Source organism: Anabrus simplex, chromosome 1 (genome assembly GCF_040414725.1).
Source record: "Anabrus simplex isolate iqAnaSimp1 chromosome 1, ASM4041472v1, whole genome shotgun sequence".
Classification (NCBI taxonomy): domain Eukaryota; kingdom Metazoa; phylum Arthropoda; class Insecta; order Orthoptera; family Tettigoniidae; genus Anabrus; species Anabrus simplex.
In genome coordinates this window covers 274,094,602-274,119,480 of record NC_090265.1, presented here as the reverse complement: position 1 = coordinate 274,119,480, position 24,879 = coordinate 274,094,602, and the positions used below count along the sequence as shown (strand labels likewise).

At 39.5% G+C, this 24,879-nt stretch overlaps 1 protein-coding gene across 4 annotated transcripts in view; it reads left to right on the top strand.

Moving 5' to 3' along the window:
* The window catches only part of LOC136864916 (aurora kinase C), a 261,391-nt gene that overhangs the window by 147,366 nt on the left and 89,146 nt on the right, over window positions 1-24,879 (top strand). For all 4 annotated transcript variants that reach the window (XM_067142331.2, XM_067142335.2, XM_067142343.2 and 1 more), the window contains 2 exons: window positions 342-476; window positions 562-720. In XM_067142331.2, coding sequence (XP_066998432.2) covers window positions 342-476; window positions 562-720 — 294 coding nt within the window. The remainder of the gene's footprint in view (window positions 1-341; window positions 477-561; window positions 721-24,879) is intronic.

Here is a 24,879-nt window from a genome sequence, read left to right as displayed (position 1 = left end):
CCATACGCCATTTTATTTACCTTGGCTTTGAATGTCGCTAAGTTCCCCATCAGCTTCCTCTCAGGAATCTTTATAGATGATTTCACTTGTCTGTATTGCATTTCCTCTCATTTTATAGTCTAATATCCCATGCAAAAATGCAACTTCTTCATATTAAAAAAAAAAATCTAGAACACAACTTTTATGGAGTGATGAAATTGATAGTTATACAAGTAGTGGCAGTATACTGTGTGTCTTCAAACAGTGCCAGGTGCTGTTACCAAATTGTTATACCCATTGTCTTTTTAACTCTGTTATTATTATCCTAGAATAAAGTGTGTGTTTAATGGTGATTGTTTCAGGCATCCAAATATATTAAAAATGTATGGTTACTTCCATGATGACACAAGAGTTTATCTAATTCTTGAATTTGCACCCAAAGGAGAATTGTTCAAAGAACTACAGTCTCAACCCAATAAGAGATTCACTGAACCTAGGTATGTTTATATATCTGCAATGCATGCAACTTATGTATCTTAAAAGTTCTTCTGGGCTCCCATTTCATTTACTGTTATTTTTCAGAACTGCTGCATATATAGCTCAGCTGGCTGATGCACTTAAATATTGTCACAGTAAGAAGGTTATTCATAGAGATATAAAGCCTGAAAATCTGCTACTTGGTGTGAAAGGAGAATTGAAAATTGCAGATTTTGGCTGGTCAGTGCATGCCCCTTCTTCACGGTAAGATGGTATTTCCTTCTAAAATTTATATCTTTGTAGAAATCGGCTTAATCAATAGCCTTGTCAATTTTCTCTCTGATACATGTATTACTAGTGATTTATTAGTTCTAACTGCATGATGATACCACGTATGGAATTGGATAATTCAGTCTAACACTGTTATCACAAATACGTAGTAACTTGGAGAATATTTCTATTTGCGATTGCTGGTGTCTGCCCACATTAGAAATAACAGAAAGACATTCTCCACGAAAACCAGCAGTTGTAGGAAATGTCTGGCATCTTTCAGCACTAATGGGAAATAATGTTAAAGCGGAAGTGTGATGTTTGCAGTCTTATTTACTCAGCAGTCCGTTACCATCAAATAAAAGAAATGGGCCAGGTCGTCTAGACAGTAGTGCTCCACAATGACCAGATCACCCTAGCCCAAGTTAGCACCACACAGGTGGATGTTTGTTATACAGGTCAACACACCCACAGCTGACATCAAGGAAGGCATAATATTCCTTCTGCAATGTCCTAGAAGAACTTATCAAATCAGTTAAGAACAACAGCATTGCTGATAGGAGACCTTAATTCAAAAGTCAGATTAGGAAAAGACCATGAAGTTGTTCGAGGTTTCAGGTTGGAAAATAGGAATGAAGAGTGGGGGTAGTGGGCTTGTCAGAGTTTGTGTCAAGCACAATCTGGCTTTCATGAACACCTTTAAATTGCCAAAGACCGGGCTGAGTGGCTCAGACGGTTAAGGCGCTGGCCTTCTAACCCCAACTTGGCAGGTTCGATCCTGGCTCAGTCCGGTGGTATTTGAAGGTGCTCAGATACGACAGCCCCGTGTCAGTAGATTTACTGGCACGTAAAAGAACTCCTGCGGGACTAAATTCCGGCACCTCGGCGTCTCCGAAGACCTTAAAAAGTAGTTAGTGGGACGTAAAGCAAATAACATTATTATTAAATTGCCAAAGAAGACACCTTTTTGCTTGGAGAGTCTCTAGTGTATAACCCACAAAGAGTGGTTAGGTATCAAATAGATTTTTTTCATGATTGGAAAAAGGTTCTGGGATGCAGTGTAAGGCATTCAGGCCATGCTGGGAGGAGACATCCCATTCGTCCACAACCTGCTTTGTGCCACTATGCCTCAAATTGAATAAAATACAGATGATAAAAGCACTAAACAGACTGGGTGTAAAAACACTCCACCATGACGAGAAGCAGCAAGTGGTTATAAAATCTAGAATAATTTGAAATCCAGAGAGACAGATGCTGAGGGTGACATGTGGACTCAGTCCCAAACTGCATTATGTATACCACACAGACCACACTCCATAAGAAATCACTTAAAAAAGAATCATGAATGATGAATGCCATTCTGCCCCTCATGCAAGAGAGATCTCAATATAAAACCGGTGATCCGAGTGGATATAGATACCTCAATATACGGATCATATGATGAGACGTCAGGAAGGCCAAAACCACTTGGCTCAAGGACCAATGTGCAGAAACTGAGGACCTGAAAAGGCACCATCCATCTGACAAAGTTCATGAGGTGGCGGACTGGTCAACTAAGCTGGCTGAAAGACAGCTTGAAAATGCAGCGATGAATGGAGTGTATAGACAAATTATTCTATGACAACAGGTAAGACCTAGAACAACGAAAAGCTGCAAACTGCTAATGGATTACAATAGCTGAGGTGAAACATACCCTAAGGAGGATGAAAACTGCAAAACCTCCAGGGCCAGATGAACTTCCAGCTGAATTGCTAAAAATTCTGAGTGAGCAAAGAGCAGTAGAAGACTGGAGAACTGGTTGCAGTCAACATTTGAGCTTGCCTAAGAGAAGTAACACAAGAGATTGCGAAGACCCTGGTTTAATTAGCCTTTTATGCACCACGCTGAAAAAAAGGGCAAAGAAGAGATTGGACTAGTAGCAAGGATGAAGCAAAATATTGTGATAGAAATAGTCATGCAATCTGAAGATAACACACAGACCTAACGGAATGTGAAGATGAAAATGGATTCCCTGTAATGTCTCCTATTCATTATGTAGCATATAATGGAAGTCACACAAGCTTTCTGATGTTCCATTAGACATCGCCATATCATTTGCATTTTAATTTGATTGGTAAGGAGTGTTTCTTAACTATATTAGAATTTATAAGCAAATAAAACAAGATGGTTATGGATAATTTATATCAATAGATTTTCCTGAGAGAAAAAGTTCAATTTTGTTGTTGAAATTCATGTATTAAGGGAGTAAGTATAGCCCTATCATTGAATCATCTTGTTGCCATGTTAAAGGAAATATTGAGTATTTGCTTCAATAAAAAGTTGGTGAACTAACCAAGATTTAGAGTTGGTAATAGACAATGATGATGATGATGATACTATTTTTATCTTCCATTAACTACTTTTGACAGTTTTTAGAGGTGCTGGAATTTTGCCACACAGGAGTTTTTATGTGCCACTAAATCTACTGGCACAAGGCTGACGTATTTCAGTACCTTTAAATACCACCAGGACAGAGCAAGGATCGAACCTGCCACATTGGGGTGAGAAGGGCAGCACCTTAACCGTATGAATCACTCACCCCAGTGGTGATAGGAGACAAATTCTCTGAAAGAAGCAACTTTTAGTTCACTTTGGTCACAAGTAAGCAATAGGCAGTAGGGTGTGGGTTTTTTTTTTTTTTTTTTCAGATGAGATAACATCATGATCTTTAACATAACCACCCAGGAACTTCACAAAGGCAGTTAGACCAGTTCACAAGGACAACAGCAAAAGAAAAAATAAATGACTAGATGTGTAAATAACCTGCTTTATTTTGAGCACAAACTCTTTCAGGCAGTGAAGGAAGGCCACAGACTTTCTCCTCAAAAAGAAATATTATCTGAATGCCAGCTGCACAGGAGATGTTGCTTCATGATAATCTTGTAGAATGGGTTGAAAATATTTACAATTCTTCTGTAGTGCGATTCTTCTTACATTGGACAAACTGGACGCAGCTTCAAAATTAGATATTTAGAACATGTTAACGCGATAAGATACAATAAATTCTCAGCAATAGGACAACACATGCAAGACGTAAAACATCATTTCACTACATTAGACCAAGACATTGAAATTATCAGTACCCTAAGCAAAGGCCCTCTTCTTGATATCACTGAAAATTGTTTAATACACCTTGACCAATATTTTAATCCTAACCAAAACCTTAACAATTTGTCTGAGAAACCGAACATTCTTTCTGACTTCCTTATTTTAGTTTTCAAAAGCTTCAAGTTGACCAGTAGGCGTTCAATCTTCCACGTAATACACAACACCTTCTCACGCTACTTGCTCTTACCACAACACCCCCCTGACCCACCTTAAACTACTCCCCTTACTCACTTACCCCCTCCTATCCCCTACCTATATTCAATTTTCGGTTCTTACTTCCTCTTGTATTTCATGACAAGGCTAAATTAAATGTGAACCTCATAACAATACTTACCTTACCATTTCCACTTTTCTATTTCTTATTTTAATTTCTTTCCTTTCCTTAGATATCAAAAAATCCATATCAGTACTAATAGTCTCATATTCTAAGAGTTTTTATGTATACCACTATCCTCCTTTTGAAGTACTAAAACAAAATTATATCATTTGTTACCTAGCAACCAAAATTTTATTCCTTTAATAACAACAATTGTGAACTATACTACATCTTTTTAACCTCAAGATCAGCAAGAGTGCTCAAGAACCTCTACATGAACTTCTATTTTTAATTCAAGAAAAGTGTCATAAGTGCTACCATTGTGTTAACTTCTTGCCATTTTTTTGTGTAGGCTGATGATGATATGGACAGATGTCGAAACCGGTCTCTTAATAAATTAAATATTTTGCTACATTGATTCGTGCAACAGTGTTATTGTATTGAAAAGGTGGAACATTTTTCCTTTTTTAACATTGTTACTATTTGTTCAATACGGATTAGTTATGAAGTTTTTAAATTTACTCCCTTAGCCTTTGAAGATCCCTCTTCTCCACAAGGCAGTGGTTTCCTCTTCTAATTTTCCCAGAGATGATGATGGATTGCCTCATCCACCATCTTCACCATTCTGAAGGTCTCCTTCTCTGCCTGCAATGTCCGACTCGTTGGCTGAACGGTCAGCATACAGGCCTTCGGTTCAGAGGGTCCCGGGTTTGATTCCCGGCCGGGTCGGAGATTTTAACCTTAATTGGTTAATTCCAATGGCACGGAGGCTGGGTGTATGTGCTGTCTTCATCATCATTTCATCCTCATCACGACGCGCAGGTCGCCTACGGGAATCAAATAGAAAGACCTGCACTTGGCGAGCCGAACCCGTCCTGGGATATCTCGGCACTAAAAGCCATACGACATTTCATTTCATTTCTGCCTACGATGCTGTTAAGGTCTTCACCCATAACCCTGGGCATGGGTTCAAGGTTATACCCCGTGAGACTGGGTCCCTTCCTGAACTTAGCTCTCCTTCACACCGGCCTACTGATGTTGAGGACACCCACCTCCGCAGCGTGGATGCGCCAGACAAGAATTACTCAAGTGAAGCCAGGTTAATGGTTCTGTATGATGCCACAACCAAGGTTGTAGAGGATTCTTGTTTAATAATATGGACTGTTATTTTAAACTGAACAAAAACATTTTAACGGTATTTTTTCAAAACTGGTATAGTTCTGTTGTTCTATCAAGTACCTTTTAGAAAGAACCTTTAGCCAGGGTAAAATTTAATTGCCAGACCTTAGGAACAGATTTCATATGCATACTCTTAACACATTCAATGCTGAGGGATCGGATCCAGCCCTTAGCGCGCTTTCCTCCAGTGCACGTGACCCGGATCCAGCCCGGATTGTCATGCCATTTCTAAGCAGTCATTGTGAGCTCAGCTCTTGATGAAGACAGACCGGATGTCGTACACACTTTGAGTATTAGTGGCATGATATATTTTCGCTTGTCGTTTGTTGCTCACATCTTTCGGTGATTTTTTACTATTGCAGCAGCAGTGGGCCTATATGTTATAACTTTGAATTATATTTAAACTGTTGTTGTTAATATTAGTGTGTGATGGCGCATTGTCGTGTTGTGGCCGACAGTGATGATGAGTTTACGAATTAAGAAAGTGCTGATTCTGAAACAGAAAGTACGGAGCGTGAGGACGAACCTGAACTCGACCCAACCTGGTAAAACCGAACATTCAGCTTGAATATACCATTTAGGAAAGAAAACAAACTGACCAGGAGAAAACAAGCCAATTGACTGGTTTCTGTTGTTGCTTGATAACAATTTTTATTGGAATTTGTTTGTAGTGAGACAAATTATTATGCGTTAGAGTTGTTTTGTGGGCCACGCACAAAGGAGATATCGCGCATTACGAGATAGGATAAGAAAAACTAAGAAACAATGTTAGGTTTTGGTCCACCCAATCAATACACATCACTTTACAAGTGAAATATTTAATTAAAAACACATTAAAAATTTTTAGGGACATGTTTCGTCTCCATTTGAGACTTCATCAGCCATAAAATCATGTGGTGGTAGATTACAAAACTCAAATCAGAAACTGGGAAGAAGAAAAAAATGGAAGAACCCAGTGTCCTTTTGGGGACTATTTGGGAAATGCAAAGGTATAAATATATATACATTATTTAGACAGATTGACCTCACTTCTTGCAGAAATTTTTGTCTTCAATGTTAAAGTTCGTAAATCATACCGATGGAAGGATGTTGATGTCAATGAACTGACATTTTTGGGTTTGTTGATTCATACAGGAACATTGCAAATGAGCAGACTCCAAGATTATTGGAAAACTCGCAGGTTTTTCAACGTTCCTGCGCTTTGGCGGTATATGAGCCGGGATCATTTTCTATTTTCATTATGATGCCTACACTTTTCCCTGGCTAGACTTATCAATGATGCCAAACCCCAGTCATTAGACCGGCTGGAAAAGGTGAGAAAAATGATTTATTTTTCAACAATAAAATGTGTCCCTAACATTTATTACCCTTCATGAGAACTGTCCATTGATGAAGCTATGGTAGTTTGGCGCTGTCGCTTGATTTTCAGGCAGTATATAAAGAGGAAACGACATAAGTATGGCATAAAACTTTATGCTCTAAATGAACCCGAGGGCCTCTCCTTCAAATTTATTGTGTATGTTGGAGCCAATGACCAATTGTCTGGGAAAGGACACGCTACAAAAGTGGTCAAGCATCTTTTGGAGCAACTTCTGAATGATGGCCATGCTGTGTTCTTGGACAATTATTATAATTGTTTTGCCCTAGCATCTGAGCTGCTGTCAGAAAACACATACAGTACAGGAACACTCAGAGCTGACCGGCAGCACAACACTCCAATTGTGAAGACGGAAATACTGCCTGAAGTTGCAACAATCGCTCAGTACGCTGAGCGGATTATGGTGGGAAAATGGAAGGACAAGCGAGTGTTACAATACATTTCCTCGCAATTTGAGAACACAGTGGTCATTGTCACAAATAAAAGGGGCCAAGAAAAAGAAAAACCTTTGCAAATAGCGCAATATAATGCACACATGAAAGGGACTGATCACTGTGACCAACTCAAGGCGTACTATCCTTCGCTGGTACAAAGTTTGTCCTCATCATTCAATTGATGTTCATCAATGCTTTCCACTTATTCAACATGCGCAATACCACACTTAGAAATCCAAAAATGGTTTTATACAAATTTTTCCTACAAATAGTGAAATCACTTCTGCCACCCCATCAAGCAGAGCTAGTGGACATTATACATTTTTCAGCTAACTCATTCCTGGTTGCCAGCATTTCGCTCCATTGAGCTAAATTGGGCTCACCCACCAAGATGCATGGCTAGTGCATACCGTGGAGACCACTGCATAGGCTACTTGGAGCCACCGGCAGTGCCAGTGCACTATGAGGACTTTGTCTCATTTTCGAAAATTGATGCCTGCCTGGCCATCAGATGATAAAGATGTTGATTCCCATAGGGAACCTGAAATTTCCTCATTCAGAACAAATATTTTGGGTTCCCTATGGGAATCAACATCTTTATCAAGCAGAGCTAGTCTGCACTCCTCTAAGAAAGAACAGCTTACATCGGTTGGTGAAAAATTATGAGTTGAGACTCCAAAGGAAGATCCAAATGGGAAAAGTGCATGGTCTGTTATAAAGCAGGAAGTAAAAAACAATAGACATTTGTCTGTTCTGGCTGTCCATATTTGCTGGGGCTTTGCCCGGTTGGTGGGCAGAGATGCAAGTTATTGTACATAGTGAAAAAAAAAAAACATAAATAAAGGTAAATGTGGTTATTACCGTTTTTCAAATTATAACATGTCATAAAGGGTAATTATCATAATATGTTTCATATAACATAAGATTTTCATTAAAATAGCGATCAGTGATGTAGCGCACGGTGCTGAGGGGCCGAATCTGACCCACAGACTTAGACGTCTTCAGCTAATTTATGCCTGTATCATCTTTATAGGCACATGTTTGCTTTTTTGACAACGTTTGGTAAGTTTTATATCATTTTTTTCATTTTCAGTGTTTGGAGGGTGGGAATGTGTAATTTACATAGCAGCGAACGTGTTAAATCAGAACTGCATTATGGAATGGGTTACACAGATAGCTATAATGCAGTACAATAGCATTTCTACAATCCAGCTTTACCAGTACTTTTGTTGGTATATGTTCTCCAAAAGAATGTTGCATGAAAAATGAACACTTCCTGACCAGTTCTACATGTTTTCAATCCTAATTGCATGTATACCAAGTCGACAACGGTTAATTTAATTGTTATTCTAATGTGTATTTTTAAGTATATTCCTGTTCTATTTTTTTGTTTATTTTGTCCTGTTATTATGGCTGAAGATGTCCGCATGGGGATGAAACATATCCCATTTTATTAGGAAATTGAAAAGAAGTTTGTTGTAAAGCTGGAAATTTTTAACCAAAACTTACCATAACACTATCACTGAAGAAAGCTTTTATAAAGCCTGCAGCTAACATGTTGCAATTCAGAACAAATAGCAGAGGAAGGGCGTGCAAACAGTAATGAGAACTGACATGTGTATATGCATAGAAAGACTTTTGCAAGGGCTGTTCTTATGTGGAAGTAAATGAAATCTCTTTGGGTAGGATAAACATTGTGTATACTGTATTTCAAATGCTGTAGTCTGTATGTTTTCTTAAAGCATACTTTTTTCTTACTAGCTTTCTCATTGATAATTCTTTAAACTTCACAAATGACGTTGCATTTATGGAAATCATATTAACAGTTGAACTTCATAGATTTACGCCAACAGGATAAATCCCTATTACAGGTGATATAATAAAATAAGAAATGAAATCGAAGAACTTAATCCAACTTAACTGCTAAAAGTAGTTGGTATATAACAAAATAGACATTTTGCCTAACCACTAAAGAGAGAACACACAGAATAAAGCCATATCAAAATACGCTTAACACTAGAACCGCCGGAGCGGTCAAAATGACCGCTACACTTCTTCAAAGCCTTATTTTGACCACATTTTCTGTCGTATTGCAAAGAGCTTCAGTGACTTTTCCTGATATCCGGTCAGAATCATCCGTATTAAATGTAATTAATTTTGCGTCATTGGTTAGGACGTAGGTAACGAGTATACCTAGAACCGCCGGAGCGGTCATTTTGACCTCTGTATTGATTATCATAATAAAATGTATTAGAACATGTGCTTATTCCTCTGTTTGAGGAAACATTTGTTTATAATTATTCTCCCTGCAATAATGTAAGCACAACTATGAAACTTTGATAGTATATCTACGGCCATTGTCCATTCTCTTTATTATTCATTTTTCTAAAGGCGGCTAATGGGTTACTCTACTCTAAGAGTAGCGAACATTCTTCCGCTTACACAATTCCCTAATGATATACTTTATTTTGATGTCAACATTACAACCTTGGTACTGAAATCCAGCAATTAGACTGCAATTATGCCTTGTGTAGGCCGAGAACTGAAAGTTTTCGATTGTTCTATTACAGGAGTAGAAAATGCGATAGGAAAAGCTGGAAGAAGGAAGGGACGCATCAACACAAGCCTCCCAAGACCAAGTAATATGTTACTAGGTACAGATGGCATCATGGAGTGGACTGTAGGAGTGTTTGTGAAGACTACACCTGGCAGGATGGCTTGTCACAACATCTTGAAAGAAAATCCAGGACCTACTCCATACTCAAAGCGGTATGTTTCAGACGACAGTGTAGCGTGTGCATGGCGTCTTTTTATTGATGAATCTATATTGAAACACATCAAACACTCTACGGAAACTGAAGCAAAACGCGTATTAGGAGATAAATTGTGGAGTGTAAGTTTAGAAAACTGGAGGCATTCATTGGCTTAGTGTATGCTCGTGGTGTACTTGGAGCCTGTAGCACTATACCTAATGAACTCTGGTCTAAAAAGTGGGGGCCACCATTCTTCAGTGAAACAACAGGGAGGAATTTTTGTCGAGAAATCCAAAGATTTTTGCGTTTCGACGTCAGAATTACAAGATTAGAACGTTTGAAAACTGATAAATTTGCGTTCGTATCAAAAGTATGGAACAAATTCATTGAAAATTGTCAATTGTCTTATATTCCAGGTGAAAATCTGCCTGCTGATGAGTAGCTTTTTACAGTACATACCCAACAAACCAGATAAAACTGGAATTAAATTTTGGCTGCTTGTGGACGTTGACTCAGTTTCCGTGCAATGGGTTTACTTGCCTAGGAAAAGACGATCTCAGACCACGTGACGAGGCTCTACCCGAAAGTGTAGTAATGAAGTTGGTGGAGCCTTTTCAAAACAAGGGGCGAAAAGTGACTACAGATAACTTTCTTTGCAACAGTGAAACTTGGTAAGAAGTTGAAAAGTAATAGTTGCAATATTGTTGGAACCATTAGACGATCAAGGAGAGAAATTCCTAAAGCTGTGAAGGCTATGATAGCTAGTCCTTACGACTCAACTCTCCTGAAACATTCCAATGACACACTTACTGTTTATCAAGGAAAACGAAACAAGAACGTCCTTCTATACAGTACTTAGCACTCAGAAGTTGAACTTCAAGCTAATCCCAAAAGAATTCCCGAAACAGAAGACTTCTACTACAATACAAAATATGACGTGGACATGGTAGATCAAATGGGAAGAAAATATACTGGTCGATCCCTTACACGAAGATGGCGTGTTCATGTATTTCATAATATTCTTGACTTGGCAGCTATCAACTCCTGGATGTTTGGCTCCGTGGCTAAAAGGTTAGCATGTTGGCCTTTAGTCACAGGGTCCTGGGTTCGATTCCTGGCTGGGTCGGGAATTTTAACCGAAATTGGTTAATTCCCCTGGCACGGGAACTGGGTATATGTGTCGTCTTCATCATGTGTCCACGGACACATCCCGGCACTAAAAGCCATACGCCATTTCATTTCAACTCCTAGATCATTTTCAAACACTGACAGGGAGGAAAATCAGTCGCCGAAATGACATCCTGAAACTAGCAGTGGAGCTTCGTGTGGGGTACATGGGATCGAAAACTAAGTCTGTGGATACAGAACTCGAATTTAGGAAGCCTGTGGAAGGAAATGTACAGACTAGGCAGTGCCAAATGACGAAATGCAGGAATAAGACAAGTTTTACCTGCAGAAAGTGCAAACAGCGAGTGTGTGTTTCTTGTTCAAAGGACATAACTAAGGTCGTGGTATGTAGTTCCTGCTTCTAAAGACGCAGGATTGCATCAGCGTGTGCAAATACACTGAAGGAAAAGGAGGAGACAAATATGTTGTGATACGTGGATTTGGCAAACAAATTTCAGGTCATAAATTGCACTAAATGGAATGTTACAGTAATTCTATTTTCTGATAATGAGTAATAACTATTTTTACCGTTTATACTAATAGAATTTGAAGTAAAAACAATGTTGGTTTTTTAGATAAGTGTGTTTTAAAGAAACGTTTTTGTGTTTGTAATAAATTGGGAAGGAACATACTGGTATAACTCGGAAAAAACAGACCCAAACCTGTATCTCTATTTCCAGTTCTATTTACATATAATATTTAAATTTGTGAGCAGCATGTTTTATTTTTGTCTCAGACTCAAAAACAGCCCTCCATACCTTAGTAGTAGGGGTGTAGAATAAATTCATGCTTTCACCGAATTGGTTTAGTAAACACATAGCCTGAAGGAGCCAGGAATGATGAAATGCCTGTCGTACAGTTCAGAAGAGGGAAAGTGTACGTTTATCTTGTGCTATGGCTAGGACCATTAAATGGTATTGGTCCCAGCATATACAAGCAGTCCATTCCATCCCTTGTGCACGTATGCAGTGGAATTCCGTTTGCATGTCTACAGTGTGCTCACCGTTCGTTTATACCCAAGGCTCCACAGAATACAGTATCCCATAATATTCTTATGAAAGCAACTTGCCCCCATGCCTGCAGTTAATCAGCTTCGTGGATCGTATCTGAACATGTTCAAGATTTTCAGTGGAGTACTGCTGTGATGGTTACCATACCTCAGAGCAGTATTCAAGGCTGGGCTTCACAATTGAGCAGAAAACTGATTTCATAAATCTGACTAGCTGATGTACCCGTGCTTCGCTACGGAATTCTACATTGTATACAGAATTCTAGGCTAGGTAGTGTGCACGTTGTGAGCAAGATTGTATTAAATTTCATAGCTCTTGACGTTACCCTAGAAACGCGACAGGGATGTCATGAAAACGTCTTTTCTCATATGAAGACTGTTGGAATTTTCATTGTAATGATAGGCCCGCTTGCCTACCATCAGTCACAACCAGGTTGGGAAGTTTTCATTATAATGGCAGACACTCACTCTCCACCAGCCATTTTACATCCTCAGAAAGACTGTCTTAGTGGTTTTCCCAACTGAAATGAACATAGGTTATTGCAATGACGTCAGTAGGAATGTTGCGATTAAAAGCAATGCTCCATCAAATGAAAGACCACACACTTTCTCACTTTTAACGAACAGTACTATGCTGGAATGACCAAGTCGCAGACAGCTGTGATCCGTGAACACTCTTCGTCTTTTTTCGGCGGGGCGGGGGAAGGCGAATAGTGGAAAGTCCCAGGGCAAAAACTATGTCCTTTTACTAATCTGTTTCCTAGGAGTACCCGATGAGTCGGAAAATCTCAATTCACTACACTGGCAACCGAAAAATCTATCCGACTTGGAGACAATTTTTTCCTCCAAGCCAGAGAAGTCCCCTCTTCACTGCTAATTTGGAATTAAATGAATGTAGAATTTAATAAAAGTGAAGAGGAAGAAGCTTTTCTTAAGAAACGGCCCTTTTCAGGCTTGACTTTTGAGTAATTTAGTGAATTGTGGTGCTATAATTCGAAATAGCCTTAAATTGTAATTCTAGACCAGGTCATACTACTACTACTACTAAGTGAGCCTCTGCCGTACGTGTGCATACAGCTCATTCAAAACAGCGCGTCAGAGTACGGATTGAATAGCTGGATTGCTATGATGAACCAATGTGTTACGCGTACGTGCAATATCAGAAAATGTATGAACCAGAGGAATGGCATGCTAAAGAAGAAAGTTTTCCCAACTCCCGAGCTATTTTCCACCAATGTTCAGTCAGGCTGTTAAACTCGGTACGCAGTAGTAATCCCATCTATCGGAGTTGAGCGGCACCATGAGAAACGAAGAACATCACAACAAACAATGGTCAATGTAAAGTTATTGCTGATAAGTTTTATGAGCTTTCGATATTGTAGGCCTTCTGAAATACCATTCTTATCATAGTCGGTAGAGTAAAACTGAATGAAACATAAATGATCGGAAATTGTATTGTCTATAACTTTTGTAATGTAGTACTTTTCGATAGCACCAATGACATAGGTACCGGTATTTAAAAATTACATTTTAGGCTCCTTCCCCTAAACTACCATTTCATCTCGGGCGAATAAAATTATTTACAGCCTAGACTGTAGTTTCTTATTCCCCAACTCTATATAGCGGTTTTCATTAAATTCTGTTAACCCATTTTCTCCTGGTTCGGCGTTGATATGGACTTAGCAACAAAAATACAAATTCATTACTATCTGTGTTATCAGAGCCGGTACGGTAAAAATGTATGACATAATTGATTGGAAATTTAATTCTATATAACTTTAGTTATATAGTATTTATTGATAGGACCGCTGATAATATAAATATTCGATAATTAAATTTAAGGCCTTCCCCTAAACTACCATTTCACTCAGCATGAATAAAATGATTTATAGCCTAGATTGTAGCGGTTCATCACCTGACTTTACATACCGATTTTCATTAAATTCTCTTCAGCTGTTTTCTCGTGATGCGTGTACATACATACATACATACAGACAGACAGACAGACAGAAATTACGGAAAAGTAAAAAGTACATTTTCTTGTTACTATGGACATGACCGATACAGAAATACCATTCTTTTTAAATTCTGAGCAATGTACAGACAAAACTCTTATTATATATGTTACCGTGTTTTAGTGGTAGGTAGAGGTGAAAGAAGGTGCGGGGTGGTGAATAGGTCTCAGGCTACGAAATTAAAGTGAATTTAAAATTTAACAAGGTTATATTTTCTTTTCAAAATCAAGAAATAACAAGCATGGCCCAACCTTACTTCAAAATAAGTATCAACAGAGAGGCAGAAAACCCCATTCATGCTCAGGAGCACTTGCTCCAAATTACACCGAAAAGCCTCCACGAGGCATCCAACACATAATTTACAAGAAAGAGTCACTCGCTCTCAACTTTAGGCCTCTCAAAGGCCACACCAAACTCCACCTTCAAGTTGTCCCCTCTGGACATAGACACAGGGGTAAAATACCCAACCTACTGAGGTCTATTAAATGAAAAAGGGTAATTACTTGACCTCTAAAATAACAATTTGAGAGGAGGCGAACTTGCGCTCCTAATACGCTTTGTTTTTAAAACCTAATTTGGCTCTAGGCCGCAAATGCAAGGGCTAATCCCATACTAAAGAGGTGACTTAAGAAAGAAACAAATTTACATTACGTTAAGGAAGAATCGGTTGTGAGAAGTAAGTTCACCTCAAAACAATATGATTGGGAGCTCGAGAGGGTTAAGCACTCTCTATCCCGATATGCCTTTTAAAGATAGAATAGATACATTTTAAGGAAGGTTACATGATGGAAAAACTTCGGACCCGCCCCGAGAGTTAAACTGCTGAGCAAGCAAGAAAAGAAGTAATTAATCGGCCATTACCTGGTAGTTGACCGCTGCCGGAGAAAGAGGCGCTTCCCGCCCCCTGCTATGTACTTTACACACAGAAAGATGGAACAGAAGTGGCCCGGAGACCCTAAAATCAGCAGTTTATATTCTCTCGCGGAAGGTTCGAGGCGTTAGGGGAATGAAAACACCCTCCCACAAACTCTTTATTGGGTAGGATACAGCAACATATTCAAGTTGGGGGAAGATACATCCTATTGGTCAGAAATTACTAAAAGAAATTCGGGATTGGATAAATCTAAAGCAAGGGGAAAAAGAGGGGAATACAGCCAACTTAAACAATAACAGAAAGAAATTTAACAAGAAACAAACTTTTGAAATAAGAACTTCTCCAAAAAAATAGTTCTTTCACTCTGCACTAGGATGCACTATTGTTGATCTTCAGTAGTGTCCTCTAGAAGAGAAAGTTCACACTTCTTACTACAAGCAAAACAAAAATACGTCGAAAATGACACAGTTCAAAAACTCCAAAATTTCCAGGTAGTGACATCTTCTGAGAAACTTGAAGATTTATACCGACCATAAGGTTCAGACTTCCTCCAGCAGAGGAGTTTCAACTGGCGCACCTTTTAAATTAGCGGCGTGGAGGTGTACCGCCCGGTACAATATATATATATATATATATAGATTCACTGAAGATCCCTGCAGATCCTTTTATCTCTTTTGCTGCGGAATTCTCTTGCACACAATATTCCTTGACTGCATAATTCAATTTGAAACTTTTTTTTATAATTAATAATTTTTCATGTTAGCCTGCCTGGTGGCCATGATTGTTAAGGTGTCAAGCCTGTAAATGGTCTGACACCATGGTTAGCCAGTTCAATTCCTGTTCATTAAAAAAAAAAAAAATGGGTGGCAGCGTAGGAGAGGTGGAGGTATGTCATTCCTAATCACTAAATGTGTGCTAAGAGCTTTGATTCACTTCCAGACCTCTCCACGGTGTTCATATCGAGCGAGGGTAAGTGGCGCTCTTGATTGGTCATTTGTCTGTCAGGAGGAGACGCTAAGACTTGAGCAGACCCCTTGGTACTATTCGACTAGAGTAGGCTATGTGCCAGCACTAGGTTTCACCCTCTCCCTTTTACTATCATATTCACGTCATTCATTTCATCTCGTTAACTCCTCTGATGAGGTTGATGTCAGGGAGGCCATCAGGTCGTAAAAATTGCTATGATTCATCTCTCTTCATACCCGACCTCTTAAGGAAACAGGAAAGGACAAGGGTTGGACATTCAATAATTCAATTGCATAATACATTGGAGAGAAGTTATAAAAGTCATTTCTTGCACTGACTAACCGTTTTGTAGTCCCTGATGGTATGATGTTCTTGTGATATTTCGAAAAACAATTTTACAGAATTACTGGCCTGTAATTATTTGCTTTATGTCTACCACTCTTCTTTCATACTGTGGGCCTACTATTGTATCTCTCCATTCATTTGGTATAGCTCTTCCATGCAAATGGTAATCAAATAAGTATTTCAAATACAGCACTATATCCCAACCTGTTGCCATTACTATATCCCCAGAAATCTTGTCAGTCCCAGCTGTTTTGTCTCTTTTCGTAAATGTCATTGCCATTATTATTATTGTTATTATTATTATTATTATTATTATTATTATTATTATTATTATTATTATTATTATTATTATTATTATTATTGCATCCATTTAGGAAGGCTCGGCTTGTGCCGGTAACATAATGGGCTGACTTGGCCTAAGCAAGGAGTCACCCTCTTGATTATGGAACTATACTGTGCCCTTTTCGAGGCATGCGTGGCGGTGATCCTCTTGTAGACTGTTGCCTCGGCTGCTGCTAAAAAATAAAATATTCGCCGCTCGCATAGACTCTCACCTCGGGTGTGGACCGTCCCTGGATTTCTTTGTGGTTTAAGGGCCAAATGGTGTGAGGGAAGAAATAACTACGGGTCAAGCTAGCTACAAATAACGTTACCCAAGACTGATTTAAATTAAATGAATATAATTTATTAACAAAAACAAACAGAATTAAGCAAACATTCAAATTAACTTGAATTGCACTAGCTGGATTAAATGAAAATGAATAATAATAATAATAATAATAATAAGACTCGATTTAAAGTGATTAACAAAGAAAGAACTCGTGGTTTTGCTTAAATTAAGCAACTAGTCAAATGGATTAATTCCAAATTAAACAATATACACAATGGATAAACAATACTCGTCGAAAGGACGCTAATGCAAAACTTCATGCAGTCAAGGCTAGATTCAAACAATATAAACTCAAGCCTCAAATTTGCATATAACAATGATTGAAAATCAACTGAAATTAAATAATTAACCAATTAAAATAATTAGAATAAGCTGAGAGATCTCACATATGTACTTATCTACACACTCCTGAATCATGACCTTAAAGAGTTACCTCAAGAAAAATGATAAAACAGAGTTCCTTAAAAAAAAAATACCCTGAACACTCTTCCAGTTAAATGGCTGTTTTTACTTTTAAATTAAAATAAATGTTGGCAATTAATTATTCAGCCATGATACAATCTAAGTTTCACTGTGATGGCTACCAGACAAAACATTACAAATAACAGGCAAAATACCTCTGTTCTAATATAAGTCAAATGAAATCTCCTAACATAGTTTCATTACCGCTTGTTACCCTTAACCTACATAAATCAAATGTGACACATAGCATTGTTACTGGTGGCAGGTTTCACCTTGTTAGCTGATCTTGCTGCATTAATTTACCTTATATACAATCCAAGGTCAGTTCATTTGCAAGATTCAGTGTTAATTTACATAAATTTGTAGTGGTGACTATTTGTTTTGCCTCATTTTTTGTCATGTAAGGAACATGCTGTGGTTGACAGTGAATTACTGGCGGTCCTACTAATCCTACCACTTGAAATTCATATTTACAAATGTACATAACTTGTCAACATAGTGCTCATTATAAAAATCAAACACACGGATAAACATACGCTACGCCTATAATGAATTCAATGAAATAATCTGATATCCGCTTACCTTCTACGCGAACTGGGTTTAAATCATCATCATAATTATTTAAAAAACCCAGTCCTCACATTACATCAAAAAAATAGTTAGGTACACTATTAATTAAACTCACACGGTTGTATATACAACAAGCTTTTACAGACACTGAGGTGCTGTTGGTGGCAATCAAACTAAATACTTTACTTATTTATAACTCAAAACCCCAAAATTTTAAACTAGAAATTAAATCAATTCCTCAACAATCACAACATAAGTCCATTGCCAGCTCAGCCCAAACATTGCGTTTTAACTCGGCCCGTTTACTGGAATATCTCAGAGTATCTCATCATCCCTGGTATATTTTGCGTATTCAACATTTTCCTTCAATTATCTTTATCGACGTAGACCTGAGCTCCAATTCACTTGAGCTAGTAACTTCAGTTGACTGGTACATCCAGCCTTCACTTCTCATATATATTTCATCGTAGATTTGAACTCACTTTACTAGAGCTGATAACATCATTTCCCATTATTCTCTCTTTATTTCAATGCAGAATTGCTGTAATTCACCTGAGCTAAATAACCTCATAGATTCACTTTGTCGTCCTCTAAACCATAAGACGAAATCCATTTGATATACACGACGTGGTCCTCTAGTCTCTATTATTTCACTTAATAATTATTACATTCAGGGATGCCATTTCATACTTGTAGTCATGTTTCCATATTTCATTCCGGGCGTCTTGATCACTATACATTTCAACATGTCTAACCTGGGCTAAATCAGCAATGGTTCGTTACTTAAACCTGTAATATCATTTACTCTTTGATACATGATTGCCTGCCAATAGCCTTAAACTATCCATTTCCCATTTTTATCAAAAATTGCAAAATCTGATCGTTCATCTACAAAAATTTTGATCATTATTATTATTATTGTTATTATTATTATTCTTACGGAGTTATCCGTGGTAGTTAGAGGTGAAAGAAGGTGCGGGCTGGAATAGGTCTCAACTACAAAATTAAAGTTAATTTAAAACTTTAACAAAGGTTATATTTTCTTTTCAAAATCAACAATTAACAGAGTATAACAGGTACCAGGTAGCAGATCAACAAATAACAAATTACAGCTCATTACAAAATTTGGGCTTCGAGCCCCAAGTTTACTTTCTGAGCTCTCAGCTCGCAATCACAATTGCTAAAGGGCAGAAAAACCCCTAAGTACAGGGAGCACTTGCTCCTAATTACAATGTTAAGGAAAAGAGCAGACCCGCTCTCAATTTGACAAGCCTCTCAAAGGCCACAACAACTTTCACTTCAGACTGCCCTCAACGCACACCAAGAAACAGGGGTATTAGATACCCAACCTACAGGGCCTTTACATGAGGAAAACAAACATCAAGTTAAGTTACTGGCCCATAGTGCAAAATAGAATGGAGGCGATAACTTGCACTCCAACACAACGTTTGTGTCAAAAACCTATGTGGCGCTAGGCCGATAATACAGGGGCTAATCCCAATCTAGGGAGGTGACACGTATGAGAAAACTTACTATATTAAAGAAGAGAACGTTTATGAAAGCGTAGTCGCCTCCTTTGTCAAAAATGAAGGGGTGTTCGAGAGGGTGAAGCACACTCTATCCCCGCTTTACAGATTTGTAATTTATAGATAGACAGAAAAGGATTTACATTTTAAAAAGGTAGGTTGCATACTAAAGGTTTCGAACCCTCCCCGAGAGTTAAACTGCGGAGCTAGCAAGAAATGAAGATGTTAATAGGCCATTACCTTGTAGATGAACTGCTGCTTGGAGAAAGAGGCGCTTCCCGCCCCCTGCTACATATTCACACACTAAGAGAGATGTTACTGGAGTTGCCCCGAGACAAGAAAATCAGCAGTTTATATACCCTCATGGAACATTCGAGACCTTTCATGAATGATAACAACCCGCCCACAAACTTTTATTGGCCAACAGCAAAAACTAATACACAAGGTGAGGAAGAAACACCTTATTGGTGGAAAATTATGTAAATTCATGATTGGTTACATTCAAAACGGGCGGAAAGAAAGGATTTATATTGCCAACCCACAAACCACAGAAAAAAATTTAGTAAAAATAAAACTTAGGAATACAATATTTCTTCAAGAAAGTTCATTCCACTGCACCAGAGTGTGTTACCATAGTTTTGGGTAGCGACATCTGTTAGAGAATGTTCAAACTTCTTGATACGGAGCAAACAAACACAAATCAAAATAGACACAGTTCAGAACAATTCAAAATTACTAAATTTACAGTAGTGACATCTTCCGAGAAAACGTTGAGTAAATACAGTTTGTTAAAGTTCAGGCTTTCTCCTGTAGAGAAGTTTCAACTGGCGCAATATTTGAATTAGCGGCGTGGAGGTGTACCACCCGGTACAGACCTCCCCCCCCCCAAAAGTCCTTCCAAGGGGTGACACAGAAGAAAACAAAAAATTTGTTTTAAAAAAAGTTTAGTTTTGCTGAGGTGTTGAAGAATTTAGAAGAGAAAAATATAACTTTTCAGTAGTCGGAGGTCTCAGAAGTTGTTTTATATAAGTGGGATTAAGTAAAATCCAGTTTTGGAATTTCTTTGTAGTAGCTTTTGATAAAAAGGTCTCTATGGTTGTAGTAGTTGAGTTCCAAAGGTAAACTTTAATTCTTGGAAGAAAAAAAAAATTTTCTAAGTCCACCAAAGGTTGATTTGAAGCAAAAAATTATTAATCATAGAAATAAATTCTCCATGTAGCTGAAGAAGAACCTCAGCTGTTGATTAAGTTTGACGGCCAGACCAGCCGCCGCTGCTTGTGTCCAGAGGAGGCCACTCGGACCCCTCAAGTACTCGGAGATACACCTCTCCCGCTACTATGGGAGGGGTAGTGGTGGTGAAGCACACCGCACACGTGACGATTGTTTACAGTCCGCGGGCAGTTTGCAGGTGGTGCGCCGCACATCAGCCTTGGCCGGAAGGAGGACTCCGACTCGCCGTACACTGGTTGACCTCACTGGAATGGAGCGGGCCCGTACCCCACCTCAGTGGCGGTACGGCGCAGCACGGCTGCGGGGGCACTGAAACATTAAGATCTCGGCGGCAGAATTTTGTTGAACCATAATGGTTTTAGGGTACAGTCTTTGTGGTGAGGCTGAGGGGCCAGCGGCGTGGAGGTTTTTCTTTCATTTTAATTAGCCACTGGTGTGGTTTAGCAGGAGACGGGAGCGTGGTAATGGCCGTATGGAGAGGACAGCAGAGTAACCTCAAGGAGGGTTTCACAATATTTATACAAAGCAGATTCAACCAAATGTAAAACTATAAGAGGCAGAAGGCCTTAAAATGAAACTAAAAATATAACCTTCAGGATTCTTACAAATTTATAAAGACAAGGTTAGCACGGAAATTATACAGGTTTCACCTGGGACAGGTGAACCCTAAATATCCTCTCGGTGGCTGGATTGCTTCGTAACAACATCACCGGGGTAAGGAAATCTAAAATGACGCACGGCCCATGAAATCTGGGGGCAAGCTTGCCCGCGGGAACAAAATTTTTTACTATAACCTAGTCGCCTACCTTCAGATTGGTGGGTCTCCGTCCAGGATCATATCTTTCCCTAACCTTTTCATGAGAAACTTTAAGATTGGCCTTAGCCTTCTTCCAAAGATCTCTAATATTGTCTGGATCTATTGTCTCCAGCAGAATGTCACTAAGAGACCAAAGGTTAGAGAGCGGCGTGTTGGGTACAAACTTAAACATCAAAGAAGCTGGAGTAAACTTATGAGATTCATGAACCGCCGAATTCAAAGCAAAAGCTAACCAATGCAGGGACGTGTCCCACCTAGAATGAACTTCATGATGATAGGCAATAAGGGCCGACCTCAAGTTACGATTGACCCGTTCAGCTAGGGATGGTTGAGGATAATAAGCAGAAGTAGTCACATGAGAGATGGACAGATCAAAACAGAATTTACGAAAGAGATTGGATGTGAAAGCCTTAACATTATCGGACACAATATATTGACTCGGACCAAAAGAAGCAAAAATGGAATTTAAACGGGAAATAGTGGACTGAGCGGTAGCCAGCTTAGTCGGAAATAACCAAGAAAATCTAGTAAAGCCATCTACACACACAAGGAAGAACTTGTTGGAATTCCCCTTTGTCTGGGGGAAGGGTCCTACGCAGTCGATGTAAAGACGTTCCATGGGGCGCGACGCTTGATGAGAAGACAAAAGCCCTTGCTTAGTGGACATGGTGGGTTTACTAAGCCAACAAGATTTACAAGCTTTAACTAGTTCACGAATTTCACCGTCCATACCCTTCCAAATGAACATCTCCTGGATCTTTTGTCTAGTTTTGAAGATACCTAAATGCCCCCCTAATGGGGTCTCATGATAGTACTTGAAGATCATGGGCACAAGAACGGCTGGAACCACACCTTCATCTTATTATCATGCCCCGACGGGCAACATAAAAAACCTTTCCTCAGCACATAAGGGACAACATGTTCCCCAGAAGAAAGGGTTTCCATGATAGGGGCCAGCGTCGGATCTTCACGTTGATATTTCTCAAGATCCCTAAACCACATAGGAGCATCAGTTAAAATGGCATTAACCTCAGGTCGTATGGACTCGGGAGGTGAAGAACTATCATCCAGTTCATTGGTCTCTACATCATTGGAAAACATGCGGCTTAGTCCGTCTGCCACAACATTTTCAGTACCTCTGATATGCCTAACGTCAAATTGGAAGGGAGAAATTCGGATGGCCCACCGGGCTATACGACCAGTACGACGCGGCCTACCTAAGACCCAACTTAAGGCTGGGTTATCAGTCTCCAAGTCGAACTTGACATGTTCCAGATAAAGGCGAAGCTTTTCTGGCGCAAAGAAGACAGCCAAACCCTCAGGTTCATAGATGGAATACTTGGCTTCTTGAGCCGAAAGAGTCCTAGATGCATAGGCGATGGGTCGCCTCCCTAGTTTGGTCTCTTGAAGAAGGACCGCAGCCACTGCCGACGACGCGCCGGTTTGGACGATGAATTTCTTCGAGAAATCAGGCATGGCGAGAACAGGGGTATTACACAGAGCTAAATTGAGATCTTCAAAAGCGGCTTGTTGAGAAGGCCCCCATTCAAATTTGACGCCTTTCCTACGAAGTAAGTTCAAGGGCGCTGCTCTATTGGCGAAATTTGGAATAGATTTCCTGAAGAAATTCACCATACCAATGAACCTGGCGATACCTTTGATGTCATTGGGAGGTTTGAAATCACGGATGGCCTGTGTTCTAGAATGATCGACTGCAACACCATCGGGCGACACAATATGCCCTAGAAACGACATGGAGGGCTTAGCGAATGCAACCTTGGACAACTTCACCATTAACCCTGCCTTACGAAGGCGACTTAGGACCTCTTTCAGATGATCAAGGTGTTCTTCATAGGTCTCAGAAAATACGACGACATCATCCAGGTAATGATACAAGTACTCAAGTTTGATGTCGGAGAAGACCCTGTCTAGCAGTCTCCTAAGCACGGCTGCCCCCGTGGGGAGGCCGAAAGGCACGCGGTTGTATTCATACAAATTCCAATGAGTGGCGAAAGCAGTCACGTGTTTAGATTCCTCTGCTAACGGTATCTGATTATAAGCCTGGTTAAGATCTAAGATGGTGAAGAACTTTGCTTTACGAAACCATGAAAAACAAGAATGAAGGTCTGGAAGGGGCACAGATTGTAACACCACCTTCCGATTGAGAGCCAATCAATCACAGGCCTGAAGCCACCTTGGGGTTTTGGGACTAGAAAAATAGGCGAAAAGTACGCCGACTTAGAGGGCCGAATGATACCATCCTTCAACATCTGATCTATGATTTCCTTCAAAGACTTCATTTTCGGTGGAGATAGCCTATAAGGTGGAAACTGTACGGGAATAGAATCCGTAACCTCAATCTTATATTCGATAAGGTCAGTAACACCAAGAGTCTCTGAGAAAACCTCTGGAAACGACTGACACAACTTACGAATACTATCAGCCTGCTCCTCAGGTAGATGTCTAAGATCTAACAACATCTCATCCTGGGTAGGCGAAATAGATGAACATGTTACAGAACTACATTTTAACAAAGGGATTTTGGAATTACTATCAAATTAGCAAGTGCACGACTTGCTCTGAAGGTCGAGCACTAGACCGGTCTGAGACATGTAATCAGCTCCCAATATAATGGGGCAAGACAAGTGCTTAGCCACAAACAGTTTTATTTTCCATGTGAATTTCAAAATGCGGATCTTGGCATACAGAGAACCTAAAATTTCTAATGGAGATGAGTTGGCCGAAACATATAGAACCGAAGACGAACAAAAGTCAGGAAGTTTACAAATAGATTTTAATTTGGAATACCATTCAGCCGAAATAATTGAACAGACACTGCCTGAATCTAAAAGAGCAGTTATGGGCTCATTATTCAATTCAATTTTGAGAAATGGAACAGGTGCGGGAGTATCCGCCGCGATCCTAAGACATTCTTTAGGACCTTTAAAAGACGAATTAGAGGAACAAAATTTCTCTGAGCTTTCGGCAGATTTACTTGGGGCTGAGCCTCGCAAAGAAGAGTTAGTCGACTCACCCAAAGCCACTAGTCGCTTATGATTGCTGGTGGAAGTTGCACCCGAAGTTGAGCAGGAGGGGGTGCTGTTAGCATTAGGGCAGTTCTTGGCAATACGTCAAAACATGCCGCATTTAAAACAGCTTTGGGATGACCCTGCTCCATTCCTTATCCCACTAGATTTAATTAATGGACACTTGTTCCGAAGATGGACAGGCGACCCACAAGCGTAACATTTACGGGAAGTGACTGGTCGGCGAGGTGGAGGCCGAGGATTACTGA